Source organism: Cyrtonyx montezumae, unplaced genomic scaffold, assembly GCF_038088225.1.
Source record: "Cyrtonyx montezumae isolate F1298 unplaced genomic scaffold, pur_monq_1.0 scaffold_0, whole genome shotgun sequence".
Classification (NCBI taxonomy): Eukaryota; Metazoa; Chordata; class Aves; order Galliformes; family Odontophoridae; genus Cyrtonyx; species Cyrtonyx montezumae.
In genome coordinates, this window is record NW_027071824.1 from 51,447,590 (window position 1) to 51,464,696 (window position 17,107).

At 44.4% G+C, this 17,107-nt stretch overlaps 1 protein-coding gene across 1 annotated transcript; it reads left to right on the forward strand.

Moving 5' to 3' along the window:
- Nucleotides 1-6,500: 6,500 nt before the first annotated feature.
- DDO (D-aspartate oxidase) lies at nt 6,501-11,713 on the forward strand. Its single transcript, XM_065735088.1, has 5 exons — nt 6,501-6,729; nt 7,759-7,964; nt 8,108-8,216; nt 9,194-9,370; nt 10,664-11,713. The coding sequence occupies exons 2-5, from the start codon at nt 7,790-7,792 to the stop codon at nt 11,229-11,231; spliced, it is 1,029 nt and encodes a 342-aa protein (XP_065591160.1). The 5' UTR covers nt 6,501-6,729; nt 7,759-7,789; the 3' UTR covers nt 11,232-11,713.
- The last annotated feature ends 5,394 nt before the right edge of the window (nt 11,714-17,107 follow it).

The window sequence follows — 17,107 nt, forward strand, 5'->3', positions numbered from 1 at the left end:
CTGTTCACTGGATTACTGCTGTCTTAGTGAGTTCCTAAAAAGAGAAAAGTAAGTTTCGAAAAAGAGAAAACAGCCTGATGTCTTTATAGGTATTTTTCATTCCAGATCATTATTTCAGTGCACCCCTTCTCACTATGTTCAGCTCAGATTTAGCCTCGTATTCTTCTGATGTTTCAGAGCAACACCAGTAACTTTGCCAAACACCTCCTTGGAGGCTGAGCACTTCTTAGTCCTCAGAGGAACAGAACACGTGGCTCATGGGCCTTATTCAGGCTCTCTGCAGAGGTGGACTTAGTTTTTAAAGAAAGGTTAGTAGGCATGGTATCTACACACCTTTTGTATCAGACTCCGTAGACTCCTGTGGACTCTGTAGCTCCATTTTTTCCTTACAGTACACAATATGAGTTTAAAAACTTTAAGTTAAAAAATGGTAGCTAGAGGACAGTGAGTTACCAGTTATTCTGGTATTTTTAGTCAAAATGTCTAAAAGATACCTATATATATGTGAGCATCAACACTCATTTACTGATGCAGTGACTGTGCCTTATGACTGTGGACCACAGAAAACATAGATAGGAAAACACAATTCTAGCTGCTCAATTCTGGCTTTCTGTCCCAGCTCTCTTTTTGCAGTCTACCTCCAGTTCCAGAAGTTTCTTGCCGTATTCTCTCAGCCACCCTTGTTTGGGCTGGTGTGGGAAGTTTCTGTACATCCCTTGCCAGGGCTGTGTGAGCCCTGCCATCCCTGGTGTGAAATCACAGTTCTTCTCACCTGAGGCACCTACTCACAGGCTAACTGGCACAATCTCATTAGAACAAGTCTTTCCATGTTTACTTCTTTGACACAAACCCCAAAATCAGACACATTAATTACTGTAGATAAATATTCTAAAATTACTGTAGATAAATATTCTATATGCTGTAGAGTTTATCATGTTTGTCTGTTCTATCTGCACGGCTATATTAGTTCCTGAAACCAGAACAATTGTTTGTATCCTCCTATAAAATATTTTATTTCTTCACTGCACTGTCCTAGAGTGCCAAGCAGCTCTTTGGTTCTGGACATAGGATTCATTCGTGTCCTACATGACAACCAACATGCTTTGAAGGCAAGCAAAAATCAGTAAGTTTAAGTTTAGGGTGTTTCTGTGTGTTAATTAAAGAGATCTTTGTTCTCCCTTCAGTCATGTGGGTGTCCCAGTATTTACAGAGAAAACCTCTGAAGAGAACTGCATGAATTACTATGGCTTCTATGAAGATATAATTTGCTCAGCAAAAGTATGTGCTTTTAACCATACCCATGTGAGTAATCCCATCATTATTCAGAGGAGCACTTGAATACATATTTTGATGACTAAAGATAGGATTACTCACATGCTGTGGCTGTCTGCTTTGCTCAGGAGCAGACTCAGTATTCTTCCACTGCTTTCAGATCCCCCTGTCCCAGTTTCCAGAGCAGAACAACTGCCCTTATCTGCAGGATCTGCTGCCAAACCCCAGCTGCCCCACCTTAAACAAGGACTTAACCACACTCAAGAAGAAAATGTTGTGGGATAGTTCTAACGGGCTGTTAAACTGATGTGGTCTGACTTTACACAGCCACTCTCCCCTTCACAGAGCTCTAAATAATTGCATTATTTTGGGGTTCTTTCACATGATACTCACTCTTTTTTTTTTCATATGTAGTCCTATCTCAAACACTTTCACCTTCAGTGCATGGGACAGTATGTTTTAACAAGGTACTAAAGAACAACTTTAAATTAATTTTCTGCATTCTTATCTGCAGAATAACGCATTTTTACTTTAAACAGACAGTGCACGTTATGTTTTCCATTCACTTGAAGGATTCAGGACCAGGTCATCTGTAATTGGTATATGTAAGGTAGAGAAAATAAGAAAAAAAAAGCAAAGACTTAAATGCACTGTGATAGTGAGCAATCCTTTACAGTTTTAATCTGTACTCTGAAACACAATGCAGCCTGATGGCTTTTAAGCCTTAAAAACAGTCCTTCCAGTTACTGAGATCAGTTTGTAATTGGTCTTTGATTCAAGTGAGACTTGAATTTCCCTGAACCAGTTATTTTTATTTTTTTTCCTGGAAATAAAATGTTAATTGATCAGTAGGTACACCTTTTGAGATTTTGTGCATGACTAGCTCTGAGACGCTCTGGGGATTCCTGTCCTTTTAGCTGAGGAAGTGCATTACAGTAAAAGAGGAAATAGCATTTCTGAATTTCTGTCTGTAGAATTTGTTTGTTTGCTTTTCCATGTGCAGAAAAATATGTTTAACACTAGTTCTATGTTATAAACATAGCATAGATGGGATAAGTTGATTTCTTTCTCTTAAATATTCATAGGTTATCTAAATCCTCTTGAAAGAGAGGGCTGAGTTTGAGAACAAATGCTTCTAAGTTCCTTTGGGGCGTGTTTTCCTCTCATTGCTAATAAAAACAATTCCTTTTCATAGTTTTTATCTGAGTCCTTCAGTTCTTTTAAGCTTATGTCTGTTGTCTCCATCCTAGTGTGAATTTATCGTGCTGAGCAGTGGCTTTGGAGGTATGTGATGGTTTTAGGAAGGATTAGAATTCTGATCTGTCTAACTTGCTGCTGGTCATTGTTGCACAATGATAATTTGTTCTGTCCTAAAATTGATATAGTATTTTATTGAACAGTCTTAGTTGTTGGGGCCATGCTTTCAGGGTTCAATGAAGGAATTTTCATTAGTTCGATAATAACTAAAGAGAAACAATAAATAAATGTGTTTGATATTTTTAATCTGTATTTTCAAAAATATGTGAAGAGATGCATTTTCTACTTCTATCGCTCACTTCAATTTATGAATTTCTGTCACTCAGAAAACACTGTAGAAAAAGAGCTGCGCAAACAGTATGCACACTGTGTCAAATGCTTTGGGCTGTGCCCTGAGTGAATGAGAGAGAGAATCCTGCCTTTAGGATTCAGGCGGAGGAGTTCTGTATGACAGCTCTCTGGAAACAGAAGATGGTGTGACACCTCAGCTCTTGGTGAAAAGGGGTGGAGGGCTCACTGGCATTCTCCTGCGTCTTTCACAGTTTATTTTTACTAGCTCCTTACATGCAGTCACTTAGGAAGCCTCCATAGCATGGGACTCAGCAAAATATACGTTCTTTGTATGTGCCTTTCACAAGAGCTCACAAAATGCAAGGTCATTTGAACTGTGGGGGAATTATGCCAGAAAGGCATTTGTGACTGCTAAAAGGAGGGTGTGGATTCATCCTGTACACTTGTAAGTATATCTGAAAGATGCTTGCCTGAGTCCTACAGCAGAACTGTGGGGAACAAATTAAACTCTGAGATAAAAACGGTGAGTAAACACAAAAGAACAATTTTATGTGATCAAAAAAAACCGACTCAGTGACTTCAGTCTAGCTGTACTTGCATTGCTCCATCTCCTAATACTCAGCAGCTCTGTTTGGTGCATGTATCTTGCAGGGCTTTGGGTTTCACATTTTGGTTGCTGGAAGAATACAATTCGTTTTTGCTAGTACTTGTATAAGCTGGATGGAGAAGTAGTCCCTAGGACAAACTTAGTAATTGAACTCAGGAATTGAAGTTCATGGATGGCATGAGGAAAATGAGAATTGCAACTATCTATAGCTCTGTTCTTAAATTTTATTTGCCCTGTTAGCCCTTCTCAGTAGCGCACTTATTTTCCTCTTCTCTTAACTCTCAATTAGTGCAAGTTGTGCCATGCTTACTTTGTTAATCTTGTTTATTATGATCAAGTTACACCTGTCATTTGGCTTCATCATTCATGTTCTTAATGGCTTTATATGTCCTTGCTAGGTAACTTAGGTTCTTCCATGAAGGTTGCCATAGTGAGTAGTTTTGTTAAGAGAAATGTTATGCAGGTGTCGTGGTTTTTTGATTTTTGTTATTGGTATTTCATATCATAACATCACGTAGTGTACTGAGAGTTAAACAGTTAATGCACCAGCTCCATGGATTGTTCATAGTTCCAGGTATTCCTGTCCCAGGAGAGATCAGCTACATATCCCAGGAGACTTTGTGTTTCCATTTTCCATTCAGAGGAAGTGTTAAAACTGTGTATCACAAGACCTCTGTTCCCTTTTTGCTTGTCACAGCAGCGCCTGAGCTCCCTAGCTGTGTTGCCTTCAGCATTATAGTAAGGCTTTGAGTTTTGGACTCTCTGTCTCTCATTTTAATAGATTCATTAGCTTCAATTCCAATTATACTGTATATTGTGCCATTTTGCATTCCAATATCTTATTTAGTAAATTAGCTCTCCTCCTCAGATCATTGTAGCTGTTTTGTTTTTAGGCCCATCTTCCATTTCCTTACCCTTTTCCCCTTTTCTGGGGCTTGGGCCAGTGGATCCCCTTTGCCCCATCAGTCACAGAACCAGGCCGAACTGGCCCATAAACCATTGAAAGCAGGAAATGATGAAAGACAACTCAACAAAAGCCTGTTTATTTTTTATTTTTATTTTTGCTAATGGTAAGAAATCTGAATAATCTCTGATACTGATTTCAAGAGCACTGAGTTCAGTGAAGCTGAGAAAAATCAAGCCTAAAACGTTTGTACCTCAAATGAGGAAGTATTGCTTTCTTAATATATCTGACAAACTAATATGATTGCAAAGAGATTTGGACACAAAAACAGCTCTTTCAAATAAATTACTAGCCTAGGTTTATGAACAATCAGAGGTAATGGGGAATTGCTTCCCCGTCAGTGACAGATTAACTCCTCTCTTCCTGCATTGCTGTCTGACACAGGCTTAGATACCAGTCGGGTGCTTGTTGAAGGGGAGTAGGACCCAGCCACGAGCCTCAGACCTCTAGTTATTCATGTTGCCTTCTGATGTTTCATGTGGGAAGAAAGATGACTTGCACAGGCTGGGAAAAACAGCACCATGGGACAATTCTTACAGAGATTCTTCCCATGGTTTGATTGCCACCAATGAGACTGAAGAACAGTTTTCACCAAGGTGATCATGGATGTAGCAAAAGAACCAAGGATAAGCAGGCATTCTTTGATTAGTACTTTCACAAAGCTTCTTGATACGGAAGTCAGTATTGCAAGATACTTAGAGATTTCTTCCCCGTCTTACACAATTCTCTGTTCTTCTCAAAACTTTCAGAGAAAATCAATCTATGCTATCATTTTGGCAAAATTATTCCTTGTTCTTTTCACCACTGCAGGAAAAAGTGCATCTAAAAAGGTCAGTGATTATGGATGTGTACAATATCATGTCTTCACTTGCACAGTTTCCAAGCAGCTCCACGGAGAGGTGAGGCAGGTGCTGTGCGCGGTCTGTGCTGTGTTTGCCCTCCTGCTGTGCTCCCAGGCCCCATGGGGTCTGCCTGCTCTGTATTGAGGCAGCTGTGGGGAAAGGGCTGCTGCTAGGAGGATTCATGGCAAACGCTGCTATGGGAGGGTGGAAGGGAGCTGCGCTGCTGAGCCTCTGAGCTCCATCAGTCATCAGCCGAAATGCCACGCCAACACCACATGCCCTGCAGTGAGATACCTCGCTGTACAATGTTATCAGGACCCTGGGGATCCTGCAGGCAGGTATGCTTCTGGCTAAGTTGCATCTTCCTGATGACAGTGTAAATGCTCGCAGGCTTGGCTGACTGCGGCTGAGCATGGGCTCGTTCTTATCGACCATGCTGACTGACATTGCCATGTGTGTTATCACCACACTGACAGCCTGCTGGAGTCTTACAGAGAGCTCAGGGCAACTTCAGAAACACCCAGCGTGCAGCTAATTGCTAGTAAGGGAGGTAAGTGGGACAGAGGGGCCTGGGAGCCTCCTCTCTGTGCTGTGAGCCAAGGCCTGGCAGCTGGGGAGCAGGGCTCAGCAGTGCCCGGGCTCAGAGCCAGCGCTGGGCTGGACACACTCAGCCTGCAGCAGCAGTGGGGCTGGGGCAGCTCTCAGGGCCCAACCGGCCACTCCTGTCCAGGTATTTCCCTCTCAGCACTTGTTTACTTTTGTTTGGGTTTTTTTTTTTTGTCAGCTGGGATGGTGTGTAGCAGGGAGGGGAGGGAGGCAGCAAGCTGCTCTGGAAGCAGCAGGGCCATGGGGCAACACAGAGCAGCCAAGAGCACTGCAGGCCTCGGGGGCTCGCAGAGGTAGGAATGCAGTTGGGTATGGCAGGAGATGGATCAAAAAGAATCTGGCTGCACTGCAGGGAGACAAAACCGATGGCCCTCCTCCGGCACAGCCATGTGTTATGGCCACAGAGGAGCAGGAGGGTGGCAGGGGCACTGTGTCAGCTGGCTAGCTGCATTGGGTAAAAATAGCCTGTCCTTGTGAGCCCTCCCAGGTGGGTGCCGGCAGGAGTACGAGTAATCTTTCTGCTCGTTACATCAGCAGCTTTGCTGAGCCCAGGCTGTGCTTGCTGCTGGGAGCAGGGTGGCCTTTAGCCTCTGCTTTGCACTCGGTTATTTTTTGGCACGTTAGCACATAAGACCTGATGTGCTCCTGTCTTGCAGCAGTCAGCACTGGAACAGCAGCTTGACGACTGTCCATTGCAGCTGGGATCCTGTGGGCTGCAGTGGTGCTGGCAGCCCCTTGTTGCTCACACTCCTGACGACTTTTGCAGTGCTGGGATCAGCCGACATTGAACCAGCTCGCCTGTGAAAATCCCATCTGAACCGAGGAGGATTGCAGTGAAACCCAAACCGCTACTGAGCTGCAGTTCCCCTTCCTTCCCCTGCTGCAGAGAGGTCAGTTGAGAAATTCAATCCCCATCTTAGTCCAGGCCTTAAGGTGCTGGAAAGGCTGAGGGGTGCAGCTCGTGTTCAGAGCAGAATTTCTTCATATTGGGTTCATGGTGAGAGCAATATGGGTTGGTGGTGCTGGTTCAGGGTTCATCTTTACTCCTGCAGTGTGTCCTTTTTCCTTGCTGTGTGTGCACTTTCGTGGTTGCCTTGTGAAAGGAAATGTAATAATTGACAGGAAAAGGGTTAAGCATTATCCCAGAATGGAAAGAAGAGTTGCAACAACCCTGAGTGAGTCCCCTAGGACACATGAGAAGAACAAGAGTAAAACTGTATAGGGCAAGACCAAAGGTCCATCTCACCCAGCACCCTCTCCAAGAGTCAGTCTTCAGGAAGACATGAGAGCTGTAGGCAAGCAAAACTTTTCCCCATGGTGCACCCTCGGCTTTTGGCAGAAATTACCAAAGTAATGCAGATGTACTTCAACTATTATATTTAATAGAAGTTTAATAATGATTTAATGCATTAATTAAAGATAAATCTGATGGATTTATCACCTCTGTCTTTGTCTATTCTCCTCTGGGCCCTATTCCCTGGCCTTAGCGAGTTTGGAAATCCTAATGTCCAAAAAACAGTGTTCCTCTTAGTGGCTTGAGGCCAATTTTCCCAGAACTCCAAGGGGCACTTCAGTCGTCCTGACCCCACAGGAAGATTGATGGGTGCCTTATTCCCTGGGTGTCACTGAAAAAGCCTTGCCCCAGGTTGCTACAACAGTGTCCTATGCACCAACCTCTCTTGCTCTATGCTGTGAATGGTGCAGGGACTGTCTGAGCTGGGACACTTCTCAAATGTGGGTTGCAATACTGAGGGCTGGTGAGCTCATCCTCACTTTTTTGGAGTGGGCAGGCTTCATTTAGCTGCCAGGGTTATGCTGTGTCCTGCGCGGGTGTTAATGGCTGAGGATGCTGTCTGGCAGGATGCTGTGCACACTGCAGCTGGGACATGTTACCTATACATCATCTCAAATGCCCATAGGTGCATATCTCCGCCGGTCCCAACCCCACAGATGGCAGCCCCCAGGGTGGCAGTGGTGGGCGCAGGGCTCATTGGACTGTCCACAGCATTGCATATTGCTGAGGTGATCCCCAGCTGCTGCTCTATCACCCTCCTTTCAGAGCAGTTCAGCCCCAACACGACAAGCGACGTGGCAGCTGGCATGCTCATCCCTCACACCTACCCAGGTGCGTGCAAGCTGGTGTGCCAGCATTTTGAGAAAAGTACCTTTTCCTTTGCTCCCACCTGTCCTGTCTCCTTGCTGCCAGCTTGTGTACTTTCCCTCTTTGTGTTTTCACCCTCCTGTGTGTTTGGTTGTTTTTGCATGCAGGCACACCGATCCACGTGCAGAAGCAGTGGTTCAAAGAGACCTTCACTTACCTTTTTACCATCAGCAATTCAGCTGAGGGATCAGAGGCTGGCATTCACCTGGTCTCTGGGTAAGAGCAGCCCAAGGACAGCCTTTGGCACATACCCGCTGTGTGCTGCAGCAAGCAGAGGCTTTTCTTTCTGAAGCTCACGGGCAGCTCTCACAACTATATTCCCAAAAAACTGCACGCAGCTGCTTGGATAGGACATATTTTCAAGGAAAGTTTGTGCATAGGTATGCATAGAGAAACCATGTGTTACTGCCCTTCTCCAAACTATTTTTTATAATGGATATTCCTCATGCTGTCACCCATCAGCTGCTCGCAGCAGAGGTGATCTCCAGAGGGGTGGGAGTGCAAGGTGCTCCAGCTTCAGCAAGTCAGTATGGGAGTGCAGTGGGTGTGTACAGGGCTGCTTCATGCTGCCTGTGGTGTACACTGAAATCGGCCTGCTGGGAGTACTGGGGCTGGGCTTTATGGGTACAAGAAAACAGTGACCATGCATGCAAGCGGCCCCACAGAAAAGTCCAGCTGGGGTATGTATGAAGAGTATTCTTTGTATTTTCACAGCTGCTGCAGAACTGCTGTACAAGTTGGCCACTAAGCAATGCCCTCCTCTCTCAGGAAGCCTGGACTGCAGCTCCCAAACTCCTGGGCACTTTGATAAATTCACAGCAGCCAGCCCAGGATGCAGGAAGGTGGAAGTGGCACAGAGTGTAGATTGGAGATCTACTGTCTCTCTCTCCACAACCCCAGCTGAAGCCTTATGTGATCATACAATTTTCTTCAGTTCATGGCATTTGACAAGTTTTAATCTGGACCCTGAGCCTCTCTCCAGTTGATTTGCCCCAGGGTGTGACACTCAGGCCTTCTGCCCGTGTGCCAGGGCATCTGCTGCTGTAGCAGACAGAAGTTATTGCCTTTTGCAGAGCTGTATAGGTCAAGGGGAACAGATTGCTGAATCCTTGAGTTTGTGCTAAGAATGCAGCAGTAGCACATAGCAATAGGAGCTACATTTTTTGCAGCTTTTTTTACCCATGTTCTTTCAGCTGGCAGGTCTTTAAAAACCCTCTGGAAGCCGAGGTGCCTTTCTGGTCTGACATTGTCCTGGGGTTCCGACTAATGTCTGCAGCAGAACTGCAGAAGTTTCCACAGCACAACCATGGCCAGGCCTTTACAACACTGAAGTGTGAATGCCCTCCCTACTTGCTGTGGCTGGAGAAAAGGTTGGTTTGGGGCAGGATGGGCATGCAGAAAAAAGCCTGGGTGGGGAGGCTGTGGATGAAATTGGAGAAGGGAAAATGCAGCGACCTGGCATGTACATTTAGCCTGTGTAAGTACCCCTAAAATGAGCAAATGATTGTCTCCTCTTGAGAGAAAGTGATAGGCTGCAGGCTGACTTCAGATTAAGTGAAGAAACGTGTACTGAAGTGGTGGTACAAATTGCCATCCGAGCCAATAGCTTGGATGCCTTTCATCCTATTGCAACATGAGAGAAAATGCTTCATATTCCAGCAGCCAGCCCAGGAGGGAGTGCTGCAGAGCTGTGGGAGTGCTGTGCTGCCCGTTCCATGCATACATTCTGTCATGTTCCATTGCTAACCACATTGGAGACTGCTGCCAAAGCACAAGCAAGTTGTTAAACTCACTTAGCATCTGCCACATGGTATCTGGTCTTACCTTAGTCCCTAGTACAGCCCTCTTATTCATCAAAGGATGTGGTCTAGTGAGATGAACAAGCTTTTTTTCTCTTTCTTCTCCCTGGTGATGAGAAACAAGGACATACTAAACATGTAACTAATTCTCAAAACCCTGGTGATGTCAGCAGTGTTTATAGACTGTTCTCTTGGAAAGCTACAAGGAAAACTGTTTTTGCGCTCACATTGCTGGTCCAGCAGTGGACTTTAAGATTTTTTCCCTGCTCATTTGCCTGAATTCAGGAGTTTCAGCAGCTTTTTATTGGTGTGTTTTTTTATGTTTGCAATGGCAGCATCCCAAGGACAAAGCTTAGGAGCTTTCCCAGCACTTAGCTGAGCCAGGGCAGCTGCACGAGACCTCCTCAGGTCCCTTGCACCCAGACCCTTTGGTCTCAGGACTTGAGTTGAGAATGGATGTGGAATATTGGAAGTGCAATAATGATGGCACTAATGTAAGTGTTAACACTGATGTTTTCAGCTTGACTGAGCTGTTAAAGCTTGGGAGTCCAAACAGATGTGAGTTTCTGAGACCACAAAGATCTATCTACTTAGGGTCATATGCCAGACCGTTCCATGTAACAGTGTTTCTTTTCCAGCCCAACCAAGTTAAAAAATAGCTTTGATCAAGCCAAATCAGTTAGAACACAAACAGAAATCTCGTGGTGTTTTCTTTACTTTTTGTCCCATTTACTGTCTCATTTTGTTTTTGATTTGTGTGCTAAAGACAACCTCATGTATTTAATGTGCGCAATAAGTACATGTGGGTTAAGCAGGTTCTTTTCTGCCTCAATTCTGTTTGTTTGTTTGTTTGTTTGTTTACAGGTTGAAAGCAAATGGTGTCCAGATACAAACCAGAAAAGTTGCAGACTTATGGGAGCTGCACAGCGAGTATGACATTGTTGTCAACTGTGCGGGCATCGGAGCCCGCCAGCTTGTGGGGGACCAGCAGCTGTTCCCCATTAGGGGACAAGTGCTCAAGGTTCATGCTCCTTGGGTGAAAAACTTCATCCGGGACGGGGATGGCTTAACCTACATCTACCCAGGGATACACAGTGTAACTCTGGGGGGAACCAGGGAAAAGGAGAGCTGGTGTCTCTCCCCTGACCCTGGCACTACCAAAGATATCTTTGACAGATGTTGCTCCCTTGAGCCCTCACTGCAGCGAGCTCAGGATATCAGGGTGAAAGTGGGCCTGAGGCCGTCCAGATCTTGTGTGAGACTGCAGAGAGAGGTTCTGAGCCAGGGAGGAGCAAAGCTGCTTGTGGTCCACAACTATGGGCATGGGGCAGGCGGCTTTTCAGTGCACAGAGGCACAGCCAAGGAGGCCGCTCACCTGGTGGGAGAGTGCATTGCTGCTCTGGAGGGTTCCTCATCCAAGGCCAAGCTTTGAATCCCTGAACTTTCTTTTCCATTTATGACAGGATAATGCAGCATCTCCTTGTAGATCCTTTGGACTTTTATTTCATTGCTGGAGGGAAGGAAGCTAAAACAACTTGTGCCATTGCAGGCACTTGGTGGTATCTCACCTGGCTTCCAGTGGCCACCTTGGAAAAGCATGATGGGTCCGGTCCATCCCAGCATTAGTCCAGCTCTCCATCTCCTTCATCTGTTATAATTACTGCCCTGGGGATTTCTTCTAGCTTTGTGCTTAGGAGAGTGCAAGATACATAAATATCCCTCACATAGCAAAAATCACTGCTTCAGTGTAATACAAATAATGTAAATTAAGCATTTATCCATCTACATCTAAAGCATATTGCATGCATGAAATCCAGTAAAAACTAGCTCTGTGCTGTTGTACCAGATCTAATCCAGTATTGTCCTTACTCTGCCACCTTGCTTAACAGCAAAACTCAGCCCAGTGCCGCGTGACACTGCAGAAACTCTTGCAGAAAGTTGTGGCAGAGACAGGGACCCTGTCACACATAGGGAACAGGCAAGTGTGATTTCAGGAGCAGGTTACGTATTACACCTTATGTGACTTAATTCAAAATATATGTGAGAGGAAGTTGCCATGTATGGGCTACAGGTTTGTACCTCGCCTCTCATGCTTTATTACAAATATCTTCTATTCCAAGTCTCTCCAATTTTGCTCTCAGACATAAGCTGATTTTTTCCCAAATAGCAGTACTGAAATGGCCAGTCTGCTTGTGTGCTATGAATGTATCTTGGGCTTGGGTGTGCAAAAATTTCTACTTCTCTTCAGCACTTGTGGCTTTCCTTGCAACAGTTGATGTAAATAAACCAGCGACAGAGTAACAGATTAGCACAAATTGCAGTTGTGTAAAGGAGAAACAAGCCATGTAAGTCTAGATAAACACTGTAAAAAGAAATTTGAGCTTGCTGTCGAAGTACAAGATGAATGTCTGACTGTTTAGTGATTGAACTGCTCATTAGACTGGAAATGGCTTATTTAAGTGTTAGCATCCACTTTTGACTCATTTGTTGTCCTCGAGATTACAAATGAAACCAAAATCCTTCAAGAAATAGCATGATTAAATTTGATAAATAAAATTCTAATAGTGGAGCAAGGGTCACCTGTGTGGTGTTTTCTTTCATAAACAAGGGATTACCTCTCATTCAGAGAGGCCTGGCAGAGCTAAGAAGGGCCCTTGTATAACCACCACACTCAGAAGCGTTTGCCAACTCCTGCTACTGGCACAGGGAATGAGGACAGTTACGCTTCATGAGGGACAGCTGTTGAAAAGGAAATCATCTAAATTAAACTGCAGGTCAGTTAGTGCTTGGGACCAACCTAAGCTGGCCCTGCTTTCAGCCATCTTGTTTTCTTCTCAGCCCTGGCTGCTAATTTTATGCTTCCCACCCCCCCACCCCCCCCCAGTAATTTGTCTTTTTGAAAGGGCAGAGCTGCTGCTTTTGGCAGCAGGATTGGCATTGTGCTTGTCAAAGCACAGCTTTGTCCTCAGATAGCACAGAACAAAAAAAAAAAAGCATGGCTTAAATCCATGAGAATGGGCTATTTTTTCCTAGTTTTGATTTTAATCTTAAAAAAATCTCAAAGTTTAGCTTAAGCTTGAGCTACTAAAACTAATAATACTCATAGCATTAATACATAGTACCACATCCTGCACTTCTGTAATTCCCAACATCATGTGATGACATGGGTTTTGTAAAGAGAGTTCTTTCACCCAGTTCACATGCCATTATACTGCTTGGCTCATGAGGTGGTTTTGGAGCTCCTTGCACTTTATTACCTTGGATAATACAGATCCACCAGCAGTTTGAGCCACTCCACTACTTAGGAGTATGTGGATTAGCACTGGCCCTGCTTTTCCTGTAGGATGCCATTGGTGACTTCCCTCTTGTTTGAAAACTGGTAAGTAATGTTTTCATTGCCTGTCAGTTCTGTGACCAGGAGCTAACTCACAAGAGGATTTCCCTCCTACCCCATGCTAGATCAGCCTCTAGCAAGTCCTCGGTGACAGTTTATGAAGACTCCCCAGAACACAAACAGATTGTATTGACTAGGATTGTTCTTGTCTGCAGCCTCAATTTTCTATTCTATTCTATTACTATGGTTTTTACCACTTACTTGCTATGAGTGTCAGACTTACTGCATTTCTCCAAGTCCCACAGCACTTAAAGGCAACCAGTGTGACATGCCATTGTCTTTTGGCTGTTTTAAGTAAGAGGTTATGCACCGTCCTTTAACAGCACAGCAATCTCACATTAATGTTCCCCCCGAGCAAGTAACATCTGCTTCTCATGAATTTGTTACTATCTGTTTCATCTGTTCCTTCTAAACCTCATCTAATGGCTCTTCAATCTAAGGCAGATTCTCTGTATTATCCCCTTAACAAATGGTTCTGCGATGGGAATTTCACTAAGCCTTTGTGTGCTGAGCACAGATGCAGTAGTCTATTTAGCTGTTCTCTTAGGGCTTGTGTTCCCCCAGAACCTTTTGATACACTGACCACCTGCTGGCTGCATACCTGGTCACCAGCAGCCCCTTCAGCAGAGCCCCTGCCACTGATGAGTAAGAGAAAGCTTTTGGTCCATTAGAAAATCATTTCTTTAAAATATTTTTTAGTTGCCTGATCTGTTTCTGTTTTTAATTTGACAGAGTTCATGTTCTTTTCCATTTCCTCATTTGAACATGATTTATTTTGGATCTTTCCCACTTAGATTTTATCAGGGTATTACAATGAGCCAATAGTCTTATTTCTTCTGGAAGGTCTCTGATATTTCTGTTGGGTCGATAGTCATATAAAAAGCATTTTAGTCTCATATCCTACTTTTAGACTTAAGGCAAACAGAAGCACATGTGCATCCAGCCTGATTGTTTCAACTTCTGTGCCCTGGTGGAAGGAGTTTTATTTTCCTGCATTGCACCTTGCCCTTTCCTGCTTGACTGGGGTTATAGAGATGTTAAAATAGCACCTGCAAGGTGTCATCAACCCCTGCTCCTCTCTATCCAATCACTTTCTCCCGGTCTGTAGTTTGAAAAACTTTTTGTCTTACTCTTTCACACAGAGGCTTTCCACCCCTGCTAAGGTCTTGCCACATACAAGGATGACTGAATTTCGTTGAGATGAGTTCTTCCTTGCTTGCTCAGTCCTTGGGGTCAGCCTCTGGTGATAGCTCATCAGTCACCCCTGTGTCTGCTGCTCAGCCAAGCTCCTTGCCAGAAAGTGGAAGCAAAGATGTGGCCAGCATGAACCCTTCAGCTCCAGCTGAAGTAAGCTGTCATCCCAGCAATATGCAAAGTTACATTTTGATTCTAAATCTGTCTGTGCTGTTGAATCAGCTCTATCATATTCATCTGGAAATGCCATGTCAAGGAAACACCCACTCGTGGGAATGGGTTGATAGTGGTAGGTCACTAAGCCTCCTTGACTTTCCATGGTGATGAAGAGCTATGAAAGAATGTCACATAGCTGTCACCTGTGGAAAAGTGTGATGTTCTTTCCTTACTTGCATCAGCTCCAGGACTCACTCAATGCATGATACAATACCTCCAGCCTTTTTCTCATAACATCCTCCCCTCCTAGGGAAGGATACTTCCCTCATCTGTCTGAAATTCCTGGGAGTGATAATTAGGTTTCAGCCTGGCTCTGGGGACCATCATTGTGCTGCTCTCAAGCCCCTGATTGTCCACACATAAGCTAAATGGACCGTACTTGAGTACTGCCTTCCTACTCACGCTTTCTAACTGACATTGAATAGCACTTCTGGCAGATGGCAACCGATCTGTCATGCTCATGCTGAACTTCAAAGATGTAATTATGGCATGCAAAAGGAATAATTGTATTCTGAGACATTTTTATCAATCCTTACAGTGGTAGACAGCAGATGGGTTGTGTGATGGATTTCAGAAATTGAGCACAAAATAATAGTTTTCTGCAAGAGGGAGTTCTGTTGGTTTTCTTTGCAAAAACAAAGCCATAAGGACACAGTATCTTGATAAAGGCTTTTGCATACATTTAAAACAAATTTGCCAGATTTCTGAAAAATGCAAGAAAATTGGTGTCCATCCTTCATTATCATTCTTTTTAAGCCGAATACACCTTGAAATAAACTTCGATGTGATACATTCAAAGTTATTTGTACTAAATGTAGTAATTAAAAGGCCTGAACTGAGATTTATGTTGTTTTCACAGCCGTTGTAAATAGCAGCGTATGCTGTACGATGGTTTATTCCATCCTGCTCCATTCCCTGTTCTCCACCAGAGGGTGATGTTGGATCGAGCAGCTATTGAGACAAAACCACAAGCTTCACAACAAAGCCTGAATTAAGTGATGCCGAACTCAGAGAGCGGAAGTGTGGGTGCCTGTGGAGCTTCCACATACCTACAAGGCACCGGTGGCTTGGAGAACTTGTGTGCTGCAGAGCATAAGAGATAATCATGTTCTGCATCTTATGGGAGTGCTTAAAAAATGAGCATTGAAAAAACAAATGTGAAGGGAGCAGCAGAACCAGAAGCTGTTGATTCTAATTCTGAGCCAAGCCACTTCTATTACAGAACCTCCCAGAGATTTTATCCCACAGAAGACTGCAAGGGAAACCACTGCTTTGGTCAGCCACATGTCCTTGGTTTCTCATGTGGTGGGGGGCAAAACAGCCCCTGGCTCCATCCCTATGGGGCTGCAGCTTGGCCAGCTCCCAGCAGGCATTTTATCTCATATGTGACATTTGGGTGCTTAAGTACAAGTAACTGTAATTGTTTTATAGCTGATCAGAAATAGCCTGTTTTGCTTCTGAGAATTTCCCCCTCAAATGCCTGTTTTTCTCAATAAAGCCAAAGTTAATGGTGTTTTTTTGTTTTTTTGTTTTTTTTTGGTTTTTTGGTTTTTTTTTTGAGAAAGAAAAGTGAGGATGAGTTAAAATATAGCCATATGAAGACAGAGTGGTTGAGATGAAAAGAAAGTGGGAAGAAACTTTCAGAAAATGAGCTTCTCAGAAACTGTATCATGCATCACATGCTGTCCTCTTGTCCTTGTCCTACAAAGACCTCCTTGTTGCCAGCTCAGCCACAGCCATGTCCTGCACAACGCTGGTTATCTGCTGTGGCAGAACTCCTGGGTTAATCACTGTCCTCACTTCAGCTGACAATTCGGATAAAGCAAATCCTGCCTTCAGGGGAGGATGGAGCCGAAGAGGGAGCCCCTGCTTTCCTCACCATGCAGTGCAGGACTGGACTCCAAGGGATAGGGCCTCTCCTCCCTGTGTGGCCTGCAGCTTGGTGAGTGGAGCAGTGGGACAACTGGTCTCCCTTGGGTGTACAAAGAGTGGTGTTTGGGTTTCTCATGCATGAGAGAAAGAGTTGTATCTCTGAAATAAATATCTCTGGATAAAACAAAACAAAACAAAAAACAATAATAACAACAACAAAACCCCCAGTAATTCCAACTTTGAGGTGTGATTTGTATGAAAAAGCTCCCCTTGACTTTTGAAGGAAAGAGGCTTAAGCATCTGAGGTCTGGGAAATGACATAGAGCAGGGATGCCTTGCAATGCAGGACATGGGGGAGCCTCTCAATCACTTGGCCTCCTCCTTCTCGTCAGTGCTGCAATGAGCCAGGCTTTGGGAACATGCTGGAGGCCTCAGGCTTCCAGGAGCAGTGCATGTTCCAGGAGCAGTGGTGATGTGCTGGGGAGATGTTTTGAGGAGCACTGATGACTCTGTTTTTGAGAATCCTCCCAAGGCCTGTTATATCTGTTGGCCATGTTGAGAGTGTGCCCGCACAACATCAGAATTCCAGCAATAAACAGAGAGAAAACTGCTATTGAGATTTGCAGTGGGAT